The 23,803-nt window shown below is 38.8% G+C and overlaps 1 protein-coding gene and 1 pseudogene across 2 annotated transcripts in view; one reads left to right on the forward strand and one right to left on the reverse strand.

The window, feature by feature from the left end:
• The window catches only part of MED14 (mediator complex subunit 14), an 87,929-nt gene that overhangs the window by 7,492 nt on the left and 56,634 nt on the right, over positions 1-23,803 (forward strand). For both annotated transcript variants that reach the window (XM_006148886.2, XM_027772029.1), the window contains exons 3-10: positions 3,680-3,785; positions 11,085-11,258; positions 12,331-12,460; positions 13,226-13,354; positions 13,652-13,759; positions 14,381-14,513; positions 16,028-16,178; positions 16,876-16,987. In XM_006148886.2, the coding sequence (XP_006148948.1) occupies positions 3,680-3,785; positions 11,085-11,258; positions 12,331-12,460; positions 13,226-13,354; positions 13,652-13,759; positions 14,381-14,513; positions 16,028-16,178; positions 16,876-16,987 (1,043 nt within the window). The remainder of the gene's footprint in view (positions 1-3,679; positions 3,786-11,084; positions 11,259-12,330; positions 12,461-13,225; positions 13,355-13,651; positions 13,760-14,380; positions 14,514-16,027; positions 16,179-16,875; positions 16,988-23,803) is intronic.
• LOC102468709 (peptidyl-prolyl cis-trans isomerase NIMA-interacting 4 pseudogene) lies at positions 7,320-7,745 on the reverse strand (annotated as a pseudogene).

Genomic DNA, 23,803 nt, shown 5'->3' on the forward strand with positions numbered 1-23,803 from the left:
TTTGCTATAGGGCGTGTGTGCTTGCCAGAGAGACAGAGAGACAGGAAGCGAGAAATCAGACAGGGGAGATGGCCATGTTGCAGTCCCTTCTTCTCCACTCTCCTCTTGGGATTTTGGACACACATGCACACGTGCCAATTGTGAATGTAAGCCACTAGGTCTGGGACTCGAACCACAGTTGACTGCGTGGGAGTCTAGCGATGTAACCATCACGCCATTTGCTGGTCCTGAATAGAAGGTATATATGAAACATAAGTGAATTCTGTATTTACATTTGGGTCCTATCCCCATAATGTCTCATTATATGTATTTAAATATTTCAACATTCAAAAAATAAAAACCTCTTCTAGTCCCAAGAATTTCAGATAAGGTATATTTAACTGTATGTTTCTATAGGCCAAAGGAACAAGAAAAATAAGATTATGATGAAATCACATGATGGGGATTTAAATCATCAGTTCAGCCTAGGCTACATTTCTGTATCTTTAGCACTACTTATGCTCCTCGGTTGATTTTTTAATTTATACAGAGGGAAGCCCAATCTCACATTGGCCAACCACGGTTCAAATCATGGCCCGGGTGGCTTGAAAACACACCAGGTATATGTGTGTACATGCCCCCAATTTTTTTTTCATTTTCTTTTTTAAAAAATTTATTATCATCATAATCTTGTTTATATTACATTGAATCACATATAATTTTACAGTATATTATATTTCTTTTTCCAGAAGGAATACCATGCATATCAGTCAATACAGAGACATTAAAATCCCCATTTCATCATCCAGTAGCTTTTCATTATTTTTCCCGATCATCATTATCATTATCATTATTCCAATTAGTTTTTTTAACATGCCCAAAATTCTGAGAACAGGGCAGAGGAGAAGGGACTGTGGCATGGCCACCCCTCCCCCTGGGGGGGTGCTTTCTCACTCTCTCTCTAGCAAATGCACAGGCCCTCCCTATAACAATTTTTTAAAAGATTTATTTAATTTTATTTATAAATAATTATTTTTAAAAAATTTGCTCTAGTTATGTATGCTTATCAGAGAGAGAGTGGGAAAGAGAAAGTGAGAAAGCAAACTGCTAGGTCTGGGACTTGAATTATGGTCAGCCATGTGGGCATTCAGCACCTTAACCACCATGCCACTTGCTGGCCCCAGCATTTCTTTCTTTTTCACTATTTTTAATTGCTAGGCTTTTTTGTTGTTGTTGTTTTTAGCATTTATTAGTTTCTATATTCCACCACCATTCCCAACTGTCCCTCTGCCTCCCTTTTTAAAAAGCTCATTTATTATTTGTGGAGAGCAGCCAATCTGAGCAAACATGGTGACCTTTAGACACATGTAGAAATGCAGTTTTGTGAGCAGTCATTTGCAGAGCAATGAAAGCAATCTACATGTGAATATACTAGCTGCCTGTTATTGAAACTGCAGAGCAGTATTGGTTTAAAGAAAGTTACATGTGTTTAAAAGTCACCATATTTACTCAAATTAGCTGCTCTCCACATATCCCCCTTTTTCTTTTCACTCACAAAACCACGTTTCTGTATGCATTGAAAGGTCACCATGTTTGCTCAGATTGGCTGCTCTTCACTATTTTTTATCCTTTTGATCAGAGAGAATGACATACATCCTCAACAGGGTCTTTATACCACAGTATACCCCCAGCCTCAGCCAGCCCCAAATCAGGGACACTTGAGTACCTAGCATGTTCATGAGATCTCAGGATGCAAACTCCATCTTCTCACGTGAGTCAGAGTGTTGTGTAACTGCTATGCCACTGTCTACCCCTACTAAATGACCTTTCTGATAGACATAGATAAGAAATTAAAGCATACCTGTGTTATGGTTTGGCTGATCAGCTTTAGAGGAAGGAAACGTAAGTCCAGTCTGGAGTAAGAAGGAAAACTGGGCCTTTGAAAAACCAACTCATGCTCCCTCATGGTGTTAGAAAATCATCTTACAGTAGTTACAGTAGTTTACAAAGAAGGGCATTTCCTTTCTAGTAGAGGAGTACGTTTGGGGAACCAAATTAATAATATATGAGTATGTTTGCTTTTGGAGAGGAACAGAGACCTGACATCCTCTGTGAGCTGTTGCAGAGTTAGAGTGACAGTGCTAAGGCTCCTAGCCCTAGGTGGCTGCCAGATCTTAATGGACACTTAACATTTCTGCTGCGTCTCAGTCTTGCCCATGGTGCTCTGCTTGTTTTATCTCTTATGATCAGACACAGACACTAACAAAGAGCCATGGTGTGTTTCTGATTTTTCTCCTCCTAGTATAGCTAATCATATTGGTGGCTGATTCTTTTATTTATTTATTTTTTTGGAGAGGTTTTTGCTATAGGGCGCGTGCGCTCGCCAGACAGACAGAGAGAGACATAGAGACAGAAAGCGAGAAATCACCCCCCAGGGGGGATGGCCACGCCGCAGTCCCTTCTCCTCCATTCTCCTCTCGGGATCTTGGGCACGCACACACACGCGCCTGGCATGAGTTTTAAGCCACCGGGTCCGGGACACGAACCGCGGTCGACTACATGGGAGTCCAGTGACATAGCCATTACGCTAACTGCTGGTTCCCTTGGTGGCTGATCTTTAAGAAAGCCTTTCATGTTGTTTGTAGGCTACATACGCTCTCAGTAAGAGCTAGATTCTATAGCCTCAGTCAGGTTTATACTTAGGTAAAAAAATTTATTTTGGTACTTTGCATCATGGTGGTGGTATTGGCGAGATGCAGAGATGTGGGTTGGATCTATAGGTCATCGAACAGCTGTACTAAGATTGATAGGTCAGAGTTACTTGGAGGGAGGTTAGTGTCTCACTGGGTCCTGTCATTTCTGGCCTGTTGAATATTTTTCCGGTGTAAACCATGCAAGGGTATGATTATCGGTTTTGTAGATGCAATGAGCTTGAGAGGTCTACCTAATACATTGACTGACAACATACCGCTTTTAGTAAAACTTAAGGCTTTATGAAGAGATGATAAAAATACTGATGAGTATTGGGAGAAAAACCAGAATAGTGGGTGTAGCGTAAAAATAGATATGGACAGGCCTACCTTTTATTTTTAGTACTCAACATACTTTCTTTAACTGTACTTGAGTAATTTAATGGATCCAAGTTTATCATAGAAGTTAGTTTGGTAGAGCTGCATAGTTAAGTTCTTTATTCAGTTTTTTTGAATCATGTTCTTGCAAGATGAGAAATAAGGCCCTTGCTTCTGTAGGAAGAAGATAGTTTTAAGTTTTAGTAAAGATCTGTTTCAATTTCCTTCTCTTACCAAAGGGTTACTAATTAAATTAATTTTATTTTCAGTTATGAAATTCATAATTTGTATCTCCTAATTTAGTTTCCTCCGTGACCTAGTATACTTCTACTGCCATATAGCCATGAATTTGGTGTATTTTAGTAAACAATGTTTATAAAAGTATACTCTAAAATTAATTTTTTAGTGATTTATTGCTAAAACATTCTATTGGATTTATTGCTTAGGAGTGGGAAAAAAGCATATGCAAATGGTATGAAAATGTGGCACTAGTAATTCATATTTAAATATTTTAGTTGATTCATTTTGTTGAAGTTGTAGACAAACATCAGTTCGTTTTTTAGCTCAGATGAAATAGATTGTGAAATGTTTTTTCTAATATGTTTGTTCATTAAGATTGTCTTATTTTATAGGAAAATAGAAATAGTGCAGTTTGCCAGCCGGACACGCCAACTCTTTGTTCGATTATTAGCTTTGGTAAAATGGGCTAATAATGCTGGCAAAGTGGAAAAATGTGCGGTGAGTTAACCTTTTGGTATTACTTTGTGTAAAATAACTTTTCCAATGTTATGATATAGTTTCCGATTTTAGCTTTAACTTACATGTGATTTGTTTTGAGAGCATTACTTATGTAAGTAATCATATTTCTGTGTGATAAAGTGTAATACATTTCTGTGGAAACTTAGTATTTGTTTACAGACACCTGATCAGAAAGAAAAATTCAAGACATCATTACATGATGAGACTTGGGGTGTGGGGGTACAGCCTGTGGCATGGTGCTTAGGGCTACTAGATCCTATGTGGCCTACTGTCAGTTTGAGTTCCAGACCTAGTGGCTTAAAAACTATGCCAGGTGCATTTGTGTGCATGCCTCAAAGTCCCCAGGGGAGAGTGGAGGAGAAGGGATTGTGGTGTGGTCATCTCCCCTGGGGGTTGCTTTCTCACTTTCCCTCTCTCTCTCTGTTGAGTGCACACACCCTATCCTTTTGTTGAGTTCACACACGCTATGGTAAGTTTTAAAATAGGTATATGAGACCAGAACTAAGGGGGGGGGGGATAGTTAGCTTACATTTTTATCACTCCTTAGAATTTGTAAGGTTTTCTCTTTAAATTTTTATAATTCTTGATAACTGTGTGAGAATGGCAGAGTCAATATTTTCTCTCTATTTTACAGATGAGGAAATAGTAGGTTTCCTAAAAGTTACATGGCTTATTCGAAGCCACAGAACTGATAAACTGATAAAAGCATGTACCTGTTCATTTGTTTATTCATCTGCTCTTTCTCCGATCCTTTATTGAACACAGAGCACAGAGCATGGCCGATAGAGATTTGAATGAGGCACAGTCCCTGCTTTCAGGAAGCTTGTAGTCTTTTGTCTATTGAGTCACTATTGAATTCAAAGAAGTGACATACAGTAAAAAGTACCAAAGATTCTAAAATCTACCAAAAAAATCTGTGTTTTCAGCTATGTACAAAAAGTGTTATGGGAGTGATTTATCACTCCTGCTCTCTCTTTCAGTCTGTGGCAAGCTCATGCACCCTATAGCAAAACTAAAAGAAAAAATGGAACCAGCAGTTGGCATAATGGCTATGTCGCTGCACTCCCATGTAGAGTTCACTGTGGTTTGAGTCCCGGAGGGCTTAAACTAAACTCACGCCAGGCACGTGTGTGTGCGTGCCCAAGATCCCCAGAGGAGAATGGAGAAGGAATTGTGGTGTGGCCATCCCCCCTAGGGGATGATTTCTCACTTTCTGTCTCTCTGTCTTTCTGGCAAGACCCCTTATACAAAAAACTCCCCTCCCCCCCCCCTAAAAAAAAAAAAAGAAAAGAAAAAAAAAGAAATTTATATTTGCAAATATATTTCATAAGATTCTACTTCAGAAAGAAATCTGCAACATCATTGTATTTCTGCACATGCTTTTCCTGGTATCTCACCTTACTTTTAACCTGCTGCATTTGCTCATTTCACTAGGTTCCCTTATTGTTAGTTATAGAGTTTATATGAAAGTTGCCAAAATGAAAGGAGGAAAGAAGTTATCAAGTTGATTTGTGTGTGTGAAAGGGAGGGATTTTTCCTTCGGGCGTGTGTTCTTGCCAGAAAGAGAGACAGAAAGCGAGAAATCACCTCCCCAGGGGGGATGGCCATTCCACAATCCCTTCTCTTCCATTCTCCTCTCTGGATCTTGGGTATACATGCACACGTGCCCAGAGTGAGTTTAAGTCACCGGGTCCGGGACTCGAACTGTGATTGACTACATGGGAATCCAGCGTCATAGCCATTACACATATCTGCTGGCCCCGAAGTTGATCATTTTAAATTCTAGAATACAGATTCTTTTTATTTTTTTAATTTAAAAATAAAACTTGGTTTTCACTGAAATTAGTGCTGAGTGCCAGCCCTATTAGCAAAGCCAAGGTCAAGGCTAGAATTCTGGAACACACACCCAGCCATATGTCTCTGTCTCTCAGAGTAAATTGATATCATCCTTCTGTAAAACACTGATCAGAGGTTTGTTCAGGGGGAGAATATTTTGTACCATGAATTGTTCCTTATGGGAGAGAGACTTTTCATTTATTTTCCTGTTATCTTTTGATATGATTGGAAAATTAAGTTTGTAAATAGAAGGTCTTTTGTTCACTGTAAAGTATCTTTCAAGGAGTAGTTTTTGTTGTAAATATTTTAAAAACAGACTTTTTCCAAGTTTATTTATCAGAAAGTTTATAATTCACTTAATTGTTTTGAAAATTTGGGCACCAAGTCTGGAGAGTCTATTTTTGCTAAAATGAAGATGCATGGTGTATAGTATTTCTGGATTGCCTAAAGTTTCTTTTCTTTCTTCTTTTTTTTTTGAGAGATTTTTGCTATAGGGTGCATGCACTCACTAGAAAGACAGAGAGAGACAGAGAGATAGAAAGTGAGAAATCACCCCCCAGGGGGGATGGTCACGCTGCAATCCCTTCTCCTCCATTCTCCTCTTGGGATCTTGGGCACGCATGCACACGTGCCTGGTGTGAGTTTAAGCCATTGGGTGTGGGACTTGAACTGCAGTCCACTACTTGGGAATCCAGCAACATAGTCATTATGCCAACTGCTGGCCCTGTCTAAGGTTTCTTTTTAATAATTAGTTAATTTGTGGTCATATTTCATTAAAAATGTTTAAACTTCTAGTAAAAAGTGGAGAATGGAGGAGAAAGGATTGCAGCACCCTGGAGGGGTGATTTCTTACTTTCCCTAATTGTCTCTCTCTGATGAGCGCATGTGCCCTATGGCCAAAACCTTAAAAAAAGAGAGAGAGATAGTATAGCATTCTTTTATTCGGTTCCTTAATTGGCTGCTCAAAATAAATCACATTCTGAATGAAGTCCCATACTGAACTTATAGGAAGTTTTGGAATTTCTGCTTTGTGAATGAAGATACAGGTATATTTATGTTGAAGATAAAGTCCATCAACTGGGGGATTATACGATTGTTCACATTTTGGTACTTCTGGTTTCAGTGTAATGATTATTCAATCTCCTTACCCATTTTTAATATGTATTGATCTTTTTTTTTTTCTTTTCTTTTCAGAGAGATTTTTTTGATACAGGGTACGTGCATTTGCCACCAGACAGACAGAGACAGAGAACAGAAAGTGAGAAATCATCCCCCATGGGTGTTGGCCACACTGCAATCCCTTCTCCTCCATTCTCCTCTCGGGTTCTTGGGCACACACGCATACACGCAGGTGTGAGTTTAAGCCACTGGGTCTGGGACTTGCCCGGTCGACTACGTGGGAGTCCAGTGACATAGCCATTACGCTAACTGCTGGTTCCCAATATGTATTGATCTTTAGGCATGATAAACATATTATATGTGTAGCTGAATGTATAATCCACAGTTTATAGAACTCTGACCAGTGGTAAAATGGTCTGGATAACGTTTTATTTCAGGGGGGAAAAAAAAAGTCATTCTCCTAGAGCTTTTATTCCCCCCCGACCGCTGTATCGAGATATAACTCACATACCATACAATTCACCCATTTAAAACATACAATTCAGTGTGTGGTTTTTTTTTCAGTCCTTCATATAATTTTCCCTCTTCAACCATGATAATATGATATCCAACTTTTGTCTTAACTGGTGGGTCTGTAAACACAGGTTTATCCATCCCACTGACTGGCGAGGCCAATGCCGCTTCTTGAAATGGTCCCACCATGGATCCTCTGGTCATCCACCCCAAGTCACCCCCTTGCCTGGCTTGATCTTCACTATATTGTGTGGCCACTTCATTGAATCTCATTCCAGACTTTAACTTTTCCATGGCTTCCATAATTTTGCTGTGTTTTTCACATAGAATGTGTCTGACCTTTACTGCATTGCCACCACCTTTGGGACCCTGTGACTTCTTGTCAGCAGAATCACTCCCAGACGCTGCTCCCCCACTCCCCCCTTTTCCAGAACCACTTTTTCCTTTGGGCGGCATCTTCAAGACTTGTGGATGAACAGTCAACCGCTCTGGTCTCAATGTGTTTTATTTACAGATATGTGCAGCCATTATCACAGTCAATTGTAGAACATTTATTTTTTTTTGAGAGATTTTCACTATAGGATGCGTGTGCTCACCAGACAGACAGAGAGAGACATAGAGATAGAAAGTGAGAAATCACCCCCCAGGGGTGAACATTTTTATCACCTCAAAAAGAAAACCTTTCTCCCTGAGCTGTCACCTCCCAGCTTTCCTCTGGCCCTAAGCAACCAGTAACCTACTTTGTCTCTGTAGATTTGCCTATTCTTTTTTTTTTGGAGAGGCTTTTGCTACAGGGCATGTGCGCTCGCCACACAGAGAGAGAGACAGAGAGACAGAAAGCGAGAAATCACCCCCCAGGGGGGATGGCCACGCTGCAATCCCTTCTCCTCCATTCTCCTCTCGGGATCTTGGGCACGCACGCACACGCGCCCGGTGTGAGTTTTAAGCCACCAGGTCTGGGACTCAAACCGCGGTCGGCTACATGGGAGTTCAGCGACTTAGCAATTACGCTAACTGCTGGTCCCTGTAGATTTGCCTATTCTGAACATTTCATAGAAATGGAGTCATCTGATCTGGTTCTTATTTGACTAGCTTCTTCAACTTAGCATGATGTTTTCAAGGTTCCTTCATGTTGTAGATTGTCAGTTTTCCACTCTGTTTTATAGCTGAATTGCATTATCTGTTCCTTGGTTAATAGAAATTTGGGTGGTTTTTCCATCTTAGGCTGTTAGGAATACTGCTGCTGTGAATGGTCATGTGTAAGTTTCTGTGTGGACGTATGTATGTCTCTCTTGAGTATAGGCCTAAGGGTAGAATGGCTGGGTCATAGGGTAATTCTAGATTTAATCATTTGAGGGAACTGCCAGCCTGTTTTCCAAAATGGCTACAACCATTTTACATTCCCATCAGCCATTTATGAAGGTTCCAATTTCTCACATCCATGCCAACATTTGTTATTATCGGATTTCTTTTTCAGTCTCATTGGGAAAGACACAATGCATTTTTGCGTAGAAAAAACAGAAAACTACATCATGACTTTTCAGATGACCCAATAATTTACATTTCCCTAATGTCTAGAGATGTTGAATATATTTTTAATGTTGTTATTGGTTGTGAAATATCTATGTAGATAGATGTAGATATCTTAGGGAAATATGTTTACCTTAGAGAAATATCTATTAGACGATCAGTTAAATTATAAAGGAGATCATTATTATCTATTTCTAACAGCTGGTACATAACTACTTAACAACAACAAAGAACATGATGCTCTTTAAGGACCCACATGGATTCACAAATAAGTTACTCAAAACTCAAGTTTTATCTTTACTAATTAGATTTCTGAATTAAAGGAATGTAGCTAAAGCTACTGTTTTTTTTTTTTTTTTTTTTAGTTCTGTGAGGTAGTTTAGACAGTGTACCATAATTGCCCACGTTTAAGGTGGAGTGATATGTACTGGATTAACTGTGGCATACCCCTAGAGTTGAAGCCTATCTTCTCTCAGGGAGATATTTGGTACTATTTGATCTTAACTTTGGTCTGATGAGCATTTTTTTTACAGTGACCTGAGTGAAGGGAGACTTGAGCTGGCCCAAGTCTGCGTAAAAACCAGTTGAATTGAGAATGTGTTCCCAGTGTCACTTTATGAGAAGTTAGTGTTGGTGGCATTGGTAGAACTTCATGGTATTAGTCAGAAGGTAGCATTTCTACTGAGCAGGGCTATATATGGTTCTTACTAAGGGTTAGCAGAAAGACGTTTTGGTTCTAACTTCTCTGGTTATTGATTATCTTTTTTTTGAGCAAGCGTTTTAACCTAAGCTTCAATTTTCTCATTTCTAAGGTGATAGGAATGATCTGGTTCTGTTTTCTAGAACTGTGAAAATCAGATAATAAAATAAGTGTTGAAATGCTAAGAAAATGTAGAGCATTATATGTGCGTGATATAGTAGTTCCGGATACCATGTTTTAAATCTACCACTAACAGCATGATTGTAGGATATGAGAGAGAAGATTTTAAGTATTGCTAGAAGATAAAGTTTCAAGGAAGTCATTTTCAGCTCTTCAACGAGCTCTAGTGGTTCAGGTGTCCTTATGAAATGTACTGAGTGGAGAACTAACGAAAAGGATTTCTACAAGGAGCACGATATTGGCCTGTATCTCATAATGGGCAGTGTTTATTGAGTGTTTTCTATATTCTAGGCACCCTTCTAAAGATTTTAAATGAATTAATCCTCAGAACAACTTTCTTTTTTTTTTTTTTTTTTGGAGCGGTTTTTTCGCTATAGGGCACGTGCTCTCGCCAGACAGACAGAGAGAGACATAGAGACAGAAAGTAAGAAATCACCCCCCGGGGGGAATGGTCACGCCGCAGTCCCTTCTCCTCCATTCTCCTCTCAGGATCTTGGGCACGCACGCACACGCGCCTGGCGTGAGTTTGAAGCCACCGGGTCTGGGACACGAATCCGCAGTCGACTACGTGGGAGTCCAGCGACATAGCCATTACGCTAACTGCTGGTTCCCATGCTCAGAACAACTTTCTGAAGTTAGGAATCATTAGCACCTCCATTTTATGGTTGAAAACTGAGGCGGTGAAAGGTTAAGTAACTTGGCCAAGGTTACGGGGCTAGTAAGTCGCAGTTAAAACTGAGAACAAGGCAGTCTAGGTTCTGGGGTCCATGTTTGTTTGTTTGTTTGCTTGCCATAGGGCGCATATACTTGCCAGAGAGAGACAGAAACAGTGGGAGGGAAAGTGAGAAATCAACCTCAGGAGGGGTGACCATGCTGTAACCCTTTCTCCTTCATTCTCCTCCTGGGATTTTGGGGCATGCACACACGCACGCATGTCATGATTTTCAAGCCATCAGGTTTGGGACTCAAACCATGGTCGGCCAAGTGAGAATCCAGCACCTTAGCTACCCATGCCACCTGCCGGCCCCAAGTCCATACATTTTTTAAACTGCTTTATTATTTACCAACTCTAGAAGTCTGTAAGAGTAAAAAGCATTTTATTTTATCATTTTTCCTAACTTTTTATATTATGATATTATATTGCACATAATGTACTGTCAAGGATGAAGAAATGAATTGGACAACCTTTTACTTAAAGTGACAGAAAACTATTATTTTTAATGTCAAATATCAATGTATTAAATCTTTCTTTTACTGGAATTTCTGGAAGGGGAATTTTAGAATATGGAAAACCAAAATTAATTCTCTACACAGTTTACTTTTGAATGAATAGGTGATATTTAATGTGAAAAGCACATAGTTTTCAGGAAAACCTAACATATTTACCCTTTGCTTTAAAGATGATCTCAAGCTTTTTAGATCAGCAAGCCATCCTGTTTGTGGACACTGCTGATCGCCTGGCCTCATTAGCTAGAGATGCTTTGGTCCATGCACGCTTGCCCAGTTTTGCCATCCCATATGCCATTGATGTACTGACTACTGGGTCTTACCCACGGCTGCCAACCTGCATTAGGGTAAGTTCTTTACTCCTGTGTTCCTAAAAGTTGAAGGCTTTGGCATTGGATTCTACTGTATTAAGTAGCTCAGGAAAAAAAAAAAAAAAAAAATTAAAAAAAAAAAAATCAAACAGATTGCTCATGTAGTTTACTTTTTCTTTACAGCTAAAGTTGTGGCTTTTTATACTCTTAAATAATGTTCATTAAAGACAGTGAAATTATTTCTATGCAATACGTTAATTTCTGTAAGCAAGAGAAAGATTTTATAGCTATTGAAATGATTTCTTTTGTTGCCCATAAAAAGTTGTCAAGAACTTTCTTTGTTATTTGGTCATGTTTATTACAGTTTGTGTATGTAATTAATTTGTAAATAAAATACAAAAGATATTTAAAGAAATAGTAAAATAAAATAAAATTGTGGCTTTTTGAAATATATTGGGGCTAGAATGTGAGCCGGTATCCAAACAGGTAAATGTTTTGGTTTGTTTTTCTTTGTGGGGTGAGAAAAATGTATAAATATAACTTAATGTCTACTTCAGATGTGAAAATACTGCATGCTAATTGCTTCTTGAAAATATTTTGAAATTTTATTGTGTGGTAGTTTACAGAGTTGATATTATTGTATTTTTTAAAAATTATTTTATTGAACTTTATTTTATTTTATTTTATTTATTTATTTTTATTTGACTGGGGAGGGGGAGAGAAAATGAAAAAGCAGGCCGCCAGGTCTGGGACTCAAACCACAGTTGTCCATGAGGGAGTCCAGCACCTTTAACCACCACACCATCTGCTAACCCTGTTGCTATTGTATTTTATACATTTAAGAAATGATTGAAGTCATGGAGGGACATTAAGTTGGTTTATACATGGAGCATGAAGGTCACGATTTATGGTCTGAACTAGAAGACTAATGGGATCATTGGTACTCTAATGTGTGATAGGGATGGTCACTATTGTTGGATATAGACTTTGGAGATGAGTGTTGAGAGTCTGCTAGGTAAAGTAAGAAATCATTGTTTGAAGACAGTCACAGGTTAAAAAAAAGTTGCTCCTCTTTGTACTTTATATTAAAATCACTTTTCTTTTGTAGGATAAAATTATTCCTCCAGACCCAATTACCAAAATTGAGAAACAAGCCACACTTCATCAGCTGAATCAGATTCTTAGACATCGGCTTGTAACTACAGATCTTCCTCCTCAGTTAGCAAATCTTACAGTTGGTATGTAACTATAACTAAAATTTGTTTTTTTACGGGTTTACTTATTAGAATACTTTTTAAGCAGCATTTGGGGTTTTATTTAAAGAAATAACATTGGGAAGTTTTGCCCCCCCCACCCCAGTTTTTGTTGTATTAATATTTGAATCTGGGTCCAGCAGATGGTGTAATTGTTACGTTATTGGACTCCCACGTAGTCGACCACAGTTCAAGTCCCAGACCTGGAGGCTTGAAACTCACGCCGGGTGCATGTGCATGCATGTCTAAAATCCTGAGAGGCGAATGGAGGAGAAGGGATTGCAGCATGGCTATTCTCCTGGGGGGTGATTTCTTGCTTTCTGTCTCTCTGCCTCTCTCTGTCTCTGCAGCGAGCACACATGCCCTATAGCAAAAAAAAAATCTCTCTCAAAAAAATTTTTTTTGAATCTGTGACTTACCGGCCATATAATTTCTCTTTAGTACCTAGGAATGCATTGCTGGTCATTTGAAGCTAGGAAGGGAGTGAGATCAGCTGGGACTGGAAGAGAAGAGATCCTAAAATTGAGCCTCAAGAAAATATTGTTCATTTATGTTAGAACAGTTGCCTTTGGTTTCTTGATTACCTAGTAGCTGACAACTTCTTATGCAGGAACCACTGAATTTATTGAAACATTTGTGAAAGAACCTTTAATGTATTTAACATTTCTTATCAACAAGACGGATAGATCTAGGTTAGCAGGAAGCCGTTCATTTTCTAGCAAAGCCCCTTTCTTCCCCTTCTTCTAAAAGCAAATGGCCGAGTGAAGTTTCGAGTTGAAGGGGAATTTGAAGCCACCTTGACTGTGATGGGAGATGACCCTGATGTTCCATGGCGTCTTCTCAAGCTAGAAATCCTAGTTGAAGATAAGGAAACAGGAGGTAAATCATAAATATTGATTAAATCACATGCATCGATTTAAATATTGATAGTTTATATATATTAGTGAAATGTGTATAGCATTTCAACCTGTAATTTGAAGCAAATTTTGTAATAACTACCTACTGACTTTAGAATTTCAGTGTTTTTTCAAAGTTTAATGTTTTCTAGTTTCCAAAGACCATTTCAGTTTTTTTTAAATTCAACTTTAGTTGGTATATGCTTCCCCAGTTAGTACTATGACATGACCTGTATACTTTTCTGATTAACTACACCTTCTTCTCTCCTGCCCGTGGAAGATGGGCGAGCTTTGGTACACAGTATGCAAATCAACTTTATCCATCAGCTGGTGCAGTCTAGGCTCTTTGCTGATGAGAAACCTCTTCAGGACATGTACAACTGCCTACGTATCCTTCTGAAATGTGAGACATACTAGTAAGGAGTTCATGTCTCTCCCCCCCACATTTTCCATTTGTCCTTAGTCTTAAGCCTCTCCCCACCTTCTCACCCCCACCACTACCTTGATTTGAATAGAAACAGAGCTGGGAACTAGCCAGTGTGAAGAGGGATAGTGATATGTCTGTAATAAATCAAACTTAAAATTGTACTGTCGACTTTGCAGGTAGAAACGGACAAGGAATAGTTAAAAATAGTACCGTTGTGTTGTCAGAAAAGTCATGACGCCTTTTTGCATAGAAAACCAAAAATATGTCCTGCCTTTTCTAACAACCTAATATTTGGGGGGAAGAAAGTAGTATTTGATCAACCCGTATTCTCTAAACTCTGATGAATTAACGGGCAAACTAGACCTTACGGTTTATCTGTAGTATTCAGAATTAAGCGTAAAATCTTTTTCTAAAATTGGTCTACAAATTTCTAACACTTTTTAGTCATCGAAGAAAGGTGATTTCCTGAAATTTCCATCCTAGCCTGCTTTTTGGGAATAGCTTATTAAATGAAGTTTGTCCACACTCGATAAATTGTTGGAGTAACATTTTCTATCAGATTTGCTTAACAAGACCTATCAGATTCTTTCTGCCTATCACTTCAGTTAGAAGTGTTACATTCCCAAACTCTAATGTTGATCCGAGAGCGGTGGGGAGACCTTGTGCAGGTGGAAAGGTATCATACTGGAAAGTGCCTCTCCCTCTCAGTTTGGAAGTAAGTAAAATTGGTTCTGGTGGGGTCGTGTTATGACAGTAAATGCTTTGTCTTGTCGTTTCTCTTTTTCTATCATACCTCAGATTGAATAAATACCAATAGCCGTGCACCTCTAGTGACATCCTTTGTAGTAAGGTCCATGGTATAACATAGATCACATGGTACATCATCAATTGACACCTTTCTTAGAACATGGCCTATTTTAAATACATAGATATGTATCTGTTTATTCTAAAACTATTTATTTTAAATAAAAATAATTTAATTTTATTTAATATAAAAGCTATTTATATTAAATAAAACTATTTAACTATTCATAAGAAGTGCAAGAAATTAGTTCACTCTGAGCTCACACCAAATTGCCAAAAGACCATTAGGTTAGGTTGTGGGGTGCCAATTTATTTTTTTTGGGGGGGGAGAGGTTTTTGCTCTAGGGCGTGTGCGCTCGCCAGAAAGACAGAGGGAGAGATAGACAGCGAGAAATCACTTTGTGGCCACGCCGCAATCCCTTCTCCACCATTCTCCTCTTAGGATCTTGGGCACGCACGAACACGCACCCGTCTTGAGTTTAAGCCACCGGGTCCGGGACGAGAACCACAGTTGACTACGTGGGAATCCAGCGACATAGCCATTACGCTAACTGCTGGTCCCTCTGATTCCCTGTTAGAACTTGACTTGATACCTATTTTCTCTAAAGGAATCAGATACGAATAGACAACACTTAGAAGACAGGCTGTTTTGTTTTAGGGTTCTTTTGTGTGTGTGGATGTATTTTATTTTCAAGTTTCTGTGTTTTTTAATTTGCCGTTCACTTGCTGGGAAAAGGGAGACAGAAAGAGAGAAAGTGAGAAAGTAGCCCTTGGGGGGGGATGATCATGCTGCAGTCCTCTCTATATATCTCCTTTCGGGATTTTGGGCACACACGCACATGCTCCTGGCATGTTTTTCAAGACACTGGGTCTGAGACTCAAACTGAGCAGTTGGCCATGTGGGATCTAGCAGCCTGAACCACCACTCCACTGGCTGATCTTACCTGTGTTTTATTAAAAATACAGTAAATAGGGGTCAGCAGGTGGTGTGGTGATTAAGGCTCTGGACTCCCACATGGTTGACCGTTGTTTGTGTACTGGACCCAGGAGCTTGAAACTCATGCTGGGTGTATGTGCGTGCATGCCCAAAATCCTGGAGGAGAAGGGATTGTGGTGTGGCCAACCCCCCTAGGGGTGATTTCTCACTTTCTGTCTCTCTGTCTCTCTCTGTCTTTCTGGCGAGAGCATGCGCCCTGTAGCTAAAACCTCTCCAAAAAAAAAAAAAAAAAAAAAAAAGAAGGCAGTAAATAAAATACTGTATGTTATTACTGAATAGACTTCTTCCCAACGTTAATTTATTCCTTCTACGAACATTGAGAGTGCCATGTCCAGGCTCTGGCTAAGGTATAATAAACTGTCTCTATTTCATTCCAAAAGTTAATAGGCTCTTTTGAAGAAACTTAGTCATATTTCTTGTCTCTTCAGTCAACAGGTTCTTCAGAGAAAAACAGGGACAGCATCTGTTCACAAAGTTACAATTAAAATTGATGAGAATGATGTCTCCAAGCCTTTACAGATTTTTCATGACCCTCCTTTGCCAGCTTCTGATTCCAAATTAGTAGAAAGAGCCATGAAGGTAAAAGCTGTCAAAATATTTGAATACTGGTTTGATGAAATGAATGTGATGTGCCATCTATACTTAAACTTTTTTTGTTTTTTGGAGAGATTTTCACTGTAGGGCGCGTGCGCTCGCCAGACAGACAGAGAGAGACATAGAGACAGAAAGCGAGAAATCACCCCCCGGGGGGATGGTCACGCCGCAATCCCTTCTCCTCCATTCTCCTCTCGGGATCTTGGGCACGCACGCACACGCGCCCGGCGTGAGTTCTAAGCCACCGGGTCCGGGACGTGAACCGTGGTCGACTACGTGGGAGTCCAGCGACATAGCCATTACGCTAACTGCTGGTTCCCTATACTTAAACTTTTAGCACAATTTTGAAAAAGTACTTCATTCCTAAAACCCTCTAAGATGTTCTTTGAAATTTTGTAACTTAGATTAGGTCATTTTATTTTTAAGGTCTGGCATCAGAGCACTATGATATCTATTCATCGCATGTTAATATAGTTTGTAAGCTACCAATACTGTAAGTTAATTTTTAACTCAATATCGTTTAAGTTAATTTTCAACTTAAAGTTTGCCTTCTCTTACTGCTTTACACTTAATCCATGTGATTCTAAAAGGAAATACCTTGAAGCACAGTGATCTACTGTTGGATTTTTAAAGTGAAAGTGTTTACATTGTACATGTGATTCTGTTGTTGTTATTTGTGCAGATCGACCACTTATCGATAGAAAAACTCCTGATCGACAGTGTTCACGCCAGAGCTCATCAGAAGCTCCAGGAACTGAAGGCCATTCTTAGAGGCTTCAATGCCAATGAAAACTGTAGGTTCTTTCAAATTGCCGTTTCTGGTTATCTTTTGTTTGAATTAGTAATCCATTTTTATTTTATGAAGGATCTTTCTTCATATGACCTTTTTCTTGATGAACTGGTTTTGTTATGGAGACTAGACTTTTTTTTTTTGCATTTTAACTTGTAATCTGATATGCTTGTCTTAATTTTTCTCCTAATTTTTTATTTAGCTTGGCCTCAATTTTGAAATGTTTGTATCTTGTCTGTCCTTAAAATTTGTTTTCTACTGAAGTGGAGGCTATTTTAACATTTAAATCGGGATCTTATTTCTTCTAGAGCTAAAACAGTATTGCAAATATTTAGAATGTGTTTATAAAATACTGCTTTTGAGTGAAGCAGAATTCATCCCTTGTCTTTTTTGTTGTTTTTGTTTTAAAACTGTTAACATACTAACAGGGTTCAAAATAAGAAATAGAGATGCATACACACGGTTCAAAATCTTCAAAATGTAATTAATTAGTATATTTGGAGTTTTGAGAGACAGTCACGTAGAAAGTAAACTTTTTCATTTTAAAGACTATAGTTTCACAATGTCACGAGCATGTTTATTTCATCTCTATCCCAATTGTTTTTGGTCATCACCACCTTGTGCCTACAGTTCCCAGTCTTTAATCCAGTGAGATGGTGTATTGGGTTGTTGGAAAGGTCATGACACGTTTTTTGCATAGAAAAACATGGAAAAATACTCATGGCTTTTCCAACGACCCAGTAGGTGAAGCGCCTTAGAAGTAGGAAGTCTTAATAGTGCCAGCAGCAAAAGTACTGTGTTTTATCATCACAGCGCCCAGATCAGCCTGTTATGTTTTAAAAAGCAGCGTCTTAGGTGTATACTAGTAAACCTAGATTAATGCAGCTTTGCCAGGGTAGATAAAAGCACTGCCTGAACAAAAAGCAGAAAGTCAGAAAAATCATTTGTATTTAGAATTCATATCCATTCAAGGGAAGTAAAAGAATAGACATATAAAAATGATGCAAGATAAGTGAGAGCATTAGCATATACATTTAAAGAGACTCAAGGGAAAGGCAGTTTAACTTATTAAAAATACAAATATGGACCTTAAAAAAGAAATGAAGGGGCCTGTTCCATGGCCCAGTAGTAATACACCGCTCAGGAGAAGCTGGATCCCACATAACGACCGCAGTTTGAATCCCCGGCCCAGTCTGCATGAAACACGTGCAGGTACTCATGATTCAATGGGCTGGAGGCCTGAAGGAAGAGGTAAAAGGGATGACCAGGCCCTGTTGAGGGTATTTCTCTCTCTCTCTCTTTCATATGCATGTATATGCACTCTTATCATGAACAAAAAATAAAAACATTAGAAAAGAAGATAAATGATATACCAGAAATCTGGTGAACATTATGGTTAAATCTGTTTTGTGAGGGCATGTACACTAGTCCCCAACATTAGATTTGTCAATGCACCATAATCTTAATTTATAAGCTTCGATAGAAGCCCCCGCTTTAATACCTCAAGCAAAGATAAATAACAAACCAAAATTTACAATTGGAAAGTATAATCGAAACTCTCATTGGGGTTAAAAAGGGTACTAACTATCCCTCCCAGTTTGTTCTTTTTTTTTTTTTTCTTAACAGCTGTATTGAGATACAATTTACATATAAATACCTCAGTTAGTGCTTTTCACTATAACCAAAGAGGTATGCAACCATCATGACAATCTAATTTTGGAACGTTTTCATCATCCCCAAAGAAACCTTGCTGTACTCACTGTAATCACTCCTCATGTACCCCTCCCCCCAGCTCCTGGCAACCACTAATCTAATTTTTCCCACTTTAGATTTACCTATTCAGACAGCTCATAAAAATGGAAAAATTCCATAAAAACGGAATCATATAATTGACCTTTCGCATATTATTTTAACATGTTTTTTGAGGTTCATTCATATTACAGTACGTTTTAATATAGACGCTTCTCTACTTATGATAGGATTACATCTCAATGAATGCATCGTTAGTTGAAAATATGAGAATCATTGGTTGAAAATTTGTTTAATGCTGGCAACACAGCACATGGTTCCCAGCTTATAATTTTTCAGCTTTTGGTTGGTGCAAAAATGGTACACATTCAGTATAAACCATAACCGCATCATAAATCAGTTGTAAGGCACTCCAGTTACAGCTTGATTAATCCATCATAAAGTGAAAAAATAGTAAATCCGAGCCTCACAAGTCAGGGATCATCTGTATATTCATTTTATTGTCAAGTAATTCATCATATGGATATATGCTACATTTTATTTATCCATTTGTAATTGATGGACATTGGGGGCTTTTCCCACATTTTGGCTATGGTAGATAATATTGCTATAAACATTTGTTTCCAAATTTTTGGGTAGATATATTTTCTTAAAGTTTATTTACTTCTTCCATGAGAGAGAGTCACTCACCGCCAACAGGGTCTTCACGTGTCAGTCCACCCCTAGTCTCAGTCAGCCCAGATCATGGTTGCATGTGCGCACTCCTGGAGTGCTTAGAGAGGTCCCAGGATGTAAACCTGGGACCTTTCCCATGGGATTCCAGTTGTATTACTGCTACACCACTGCCTGGTCCCAACATATGTTTTAATTTCTATTGGATATATGCGTAGGAATATACTTGCTGGTCATGTGATAACTCATTGTCTGACCTTTTGACATGTTTAACTCTACTCTACAGTCCTACCACCAGTATGTGAGGGTTCTATTTCTCTCAACATCCTCAGCAGCACTTGTTGCTTATCTTTCTGTTTTTAACCATCCTAGTGGGTATGAAGTGATATCTCATTGTGGTTGACTCTCGTTTCCCTAATGATTCTTGAGCATCTTTTCATATATCATCTTTGGAGAAATGTCTATTAAGATTTTTTGTCTATCTTATAAATGGGTTATATATCTTTTTATTGTTGGGTTTTTTATTCTGAATACAAGTTTCTTCTAATATATCATGATTGGTAATAATCTCCCATTCTGTGAGTTGTCTTCACTTTATTTAGCGTATCATTTGCAGTTCAGAGGTTTTTAATACTGATATCAAATTTATCTTTTTTTGTTGTTGTTGCTTGTATATTTATTGTTATATGTAAGGTTTCATTTCTTAAACCTGAGATCGTGAAAATGTATGTTTTTCTTCTAAGAGTTTTATACTTACCTGTTATATTTAGAGCTGTGATTCATTTTGAATTAATATTTGCGTATGGTGTGAGGTAGGAGTTCAGATGCATTCTTTTCTTTAAGGAGATGCAGTTGGTCTAGGAACAATTGTTAAAGACTGTTTTTCCCTATTGCTCTTGGTGAAATTCCCTTTTTGTTCTTACAGAACACTAAGCTTTTTGCAATCCATATTTTTCTTATTTCTAACTTTTCAAAATAATAAAATTCAAAATTTTACTGGTTGAGATTCCAGAAAATAGGGGTTCATTGTATTTCGATAGGCTCTGGTTTACTTTAGTATCATCTGTGAACAAGGCTTAGTAAGTAAAAGAAAATTTAACATGATGGCCCACAGGATATTTAAATTATTTTGAAAAATAAACTCTAAGAGTATGTTTGCATAGGAATTGTTTTGTATGCTACTCATCTTAAGTTCTGAAGATTTCTCTCTAAGAGCATATAGGGTAGGCACATACATATTAGAGTATGTTTGTGAGAGAGAGAGAAGATTAGGGAGAGCACCCTTCACGAGGTCTGGTCACTCTGTGCTCCCCTTCCTCCCATCCTCCAGCCCATCAGATCTTTGGCATTTGCATACATGCCTGGTGTGTTTCAGGCTTACCTGCCTGGGATTCAAACTGGGATCACCATATAGGATCCTGCTTCCTGTGAGCAGTGCGCCATTACCACTGCACCACGACCCAAACCTTTAAGGATCATAATATAGAGATGTCACCTTCTGAGCATCCAGTTCAGCTGAGTGTTCTTAAATAAGTCATTTGTACTCTTTGGACCCCATTCTCATCAGCAATTTGAGGATATTACTTCAGACTCTTATTAGACCTCTAATTCTAGTAGGTACGTGATACTGCAGCAGTTTGCAAGCCTGAGGTGTTTATAGAGACCTAGGGGTTAGGGAAAGGTACCTCAGACACTATGATTTAGAGTGGAAGGAGGAGCTTACAAATGTGGGTGGTCTACTGTCCTGCTTTAACCAGGACTGTTCTGGACATGAGAACTGCTAGAAGAAAAGATCTGCTGATGCACTGTTTTAGGGCATATGTTTTAACTAGTATTTTAATTTATGATCACGCATTTATATTCTTCACCTAGTCTTACTTGACCTCCTTGTAAAGGAAATGCATGCTTTTGTAAAAACCTTTACAGAGACCAGGAACTATAGTCTGTTCTTGGACTATCTTAGTGCAATCACCAATAATCTGCTGACTTTTCTTCCAATTCTTTTTGTTGTTGTTGTTTTGTTTTGGAGAGGTTTTTGCTATAGGGTATGTGCGCTTACGAGAGAAACAGAGAGAGACAGAAAACGAGAAATCACCCCCCAGGGGGGATGGCCACGCCACAATCCCTTCTCCTCTCAGGATCTTGGGCACACACGCATACGCACCCAGCATGAGTTTAAGCCACCGGGTCCGGGACTCGAACCACGGTCGACTACATGGGAGTCCAGCAACACAGCCATTATGCCAACTCTTGATCCCATCTTTTCTTCCAACTCTGAACTGAAATAACTTGAGGAAATGAATAGCTCAGAAAACAGAGCATTTCAAAGGAGGGCTAGAGGAATGCGAAGACCACAGGTTTTGGACAGCCCAGATAGCAGTGTGTGCTTTTGTGGGAGTAGGAGTGGCTCAGGAAAGAAGAGGCAGAACTTTGGAGAGAAGTTAGAAAAGAACAATGCAAGGCACTAAAGGTAACTTGAAATATAGCCCACTTTGCAGCATGACCTAAGAAGCCAGGGTTCCGCTCCCTCCTGTTGTACTCTATCTGTCAGTGTTGGAATCAGGGCACCGTAATCAGTTTGGAAGCTGTGAACTACACGCTTAGTTGCTTTTCTTTAATCTTCACACTTTATCTTACTATTGGCTCATTCCTAATCTTGTCCTCAATAAACGGTAGGGAGACATAAAAGAGAAGATATGCCTATATACTTCTTGCAAGGGAAGCGTACTGTACAGCCTTATCATCTTGGATTGCCTTTTATTCTCCCATCTTTGCTTCTTAAGTTTCCCATTTAGGGTTATCTTAGAACCTGTTGCCTTTAAATACTTAGAGCCTTATGTGTTCTGTTGTCCATAAAGAAAAATATGGACATGGAGGTCAGAAAATATGTTCATAAATACACATTAAAGTATTTTCTGTCTGTTGAACTGTGTTCTCTATATTCTCTGATGCCCTATGTTTTCAAGAATGCTCAATTTTGATAATTAGATGGAAATAACCATTGTTATCCCAATTTCTAGCACTAGTTTTACTCCATTGCTACACTTTAGAAATGGTTTTCCTTTGGGACCAGCAGGTGGTGTGGTTAAGGTGCTAGAGTCCCACACGGCTGACCATGGTTTGAGTTCCGGACCTAGAGGCTTGAAATTTAAAATCACACTGTGTGTGTGTATGTGCATGCCCAAAAACCTGAGAGGAAAATGGAGGAGAAGGGATTGTGGTGTGGTCATCCCCTATCAGGGGTGATTTCTCACTTTCTCTCCCTCTCTCTGACGTGCTCTGGTGAGTGCATAAACCTTATAACAAAAAAACTTTTAAAAAATAATAATTAAAAAAATTATTATTCTTCTATTTAACTGGAGAGAGACAGAGAGAAAAAGAGAGCAGGGACCAGCAGATGGCATAATGGTTACATTGCTGGACTCCCACGTTGTCGACTACAGTTCGAGTCTTGGACCTGGCAGCTTAAAATTCATGCCAGGTGCATGTGTGTGCATGCCCAAAATCTTGAGAGGAGAAAGAAAGCAAACTGCCAGGTCCAGAACTTGAACCATGGTCGACCATGTGGGAGTCCAGCACCTTAACCACCACGCCACCTGCCAGCCCCTGTATAGAAATGTTTTAAAAATCAGCAGGCCTGGGCACCAGCAGATTGAGTAATGGTTATGTCGCTGGACTCCCAAGTAGTCAACCATGGTTCTACTCCCAGACCCGGTGACTTAAAACTAATGCTAGACGCAAATGCATGTGTGTCCAAGATCCTGAGAGGAGAATGGAGGAGAAGGAATGGTGGTGTGGCCATCCCTCTGGGGGGTGATTTCTTTCTTTTTTGTCTCTGTCTTTCCAGTGAGTGTACTTGCCTTATAATATAAATCTCTACTAAAAAAAAAAGATTAAAAGCCCTGATTCAAATCTATAAGTACTTTTTACTTTATTAACATAGCAAGTCAGCAGATATCACAGATTTGAACTAATTTGTCACAGTGGTCTGAATTACAAAATATTGGAAAAGAAATGCCCATTTGTGCCCTTTTATTATTCTTTAATGTGGGAGTTCTGTTGGACCTGCATGTTAAACACTGAGGTACAACTATGTATTAAATATACTTGAAAGCAGTTCATTTTCACTGATTAAATATAGCTCCTGTAATCTTTTACTTTATTCATTTGTTTTAATAATTTGTTTATATACACAGTATTAGTGGGTAACTTCACCCATTTGAACTATTGCAAATTCATAACGAGGTTTTGGTTTATTTGATTCATAAAGTAATACAGATAATATACTTGTCAAACACTGCCGTTTTTTTTTTTTTTTTTTTGGAGAGATTTTCACTATAGGGTGCATGCGCTCGCCAGACAGACAGAGAGAGACATAGAGACAGAAAGCGAGAAATCA

Source organism: Tupaia chinensis, unplaced genomic scaffold, assembly GCF_000334495.1.
Source record: "Tupaia chinensis unplaced genomic scaffold, TupChi_1.0 Scaffold000248_2, whole genome shotgun sequence".
NCBI lineage: Eukaryota > Metazoa > Chordata > Mammalia > Scandentia > Tupaiidae > Tupaia > Tupaia belangeri.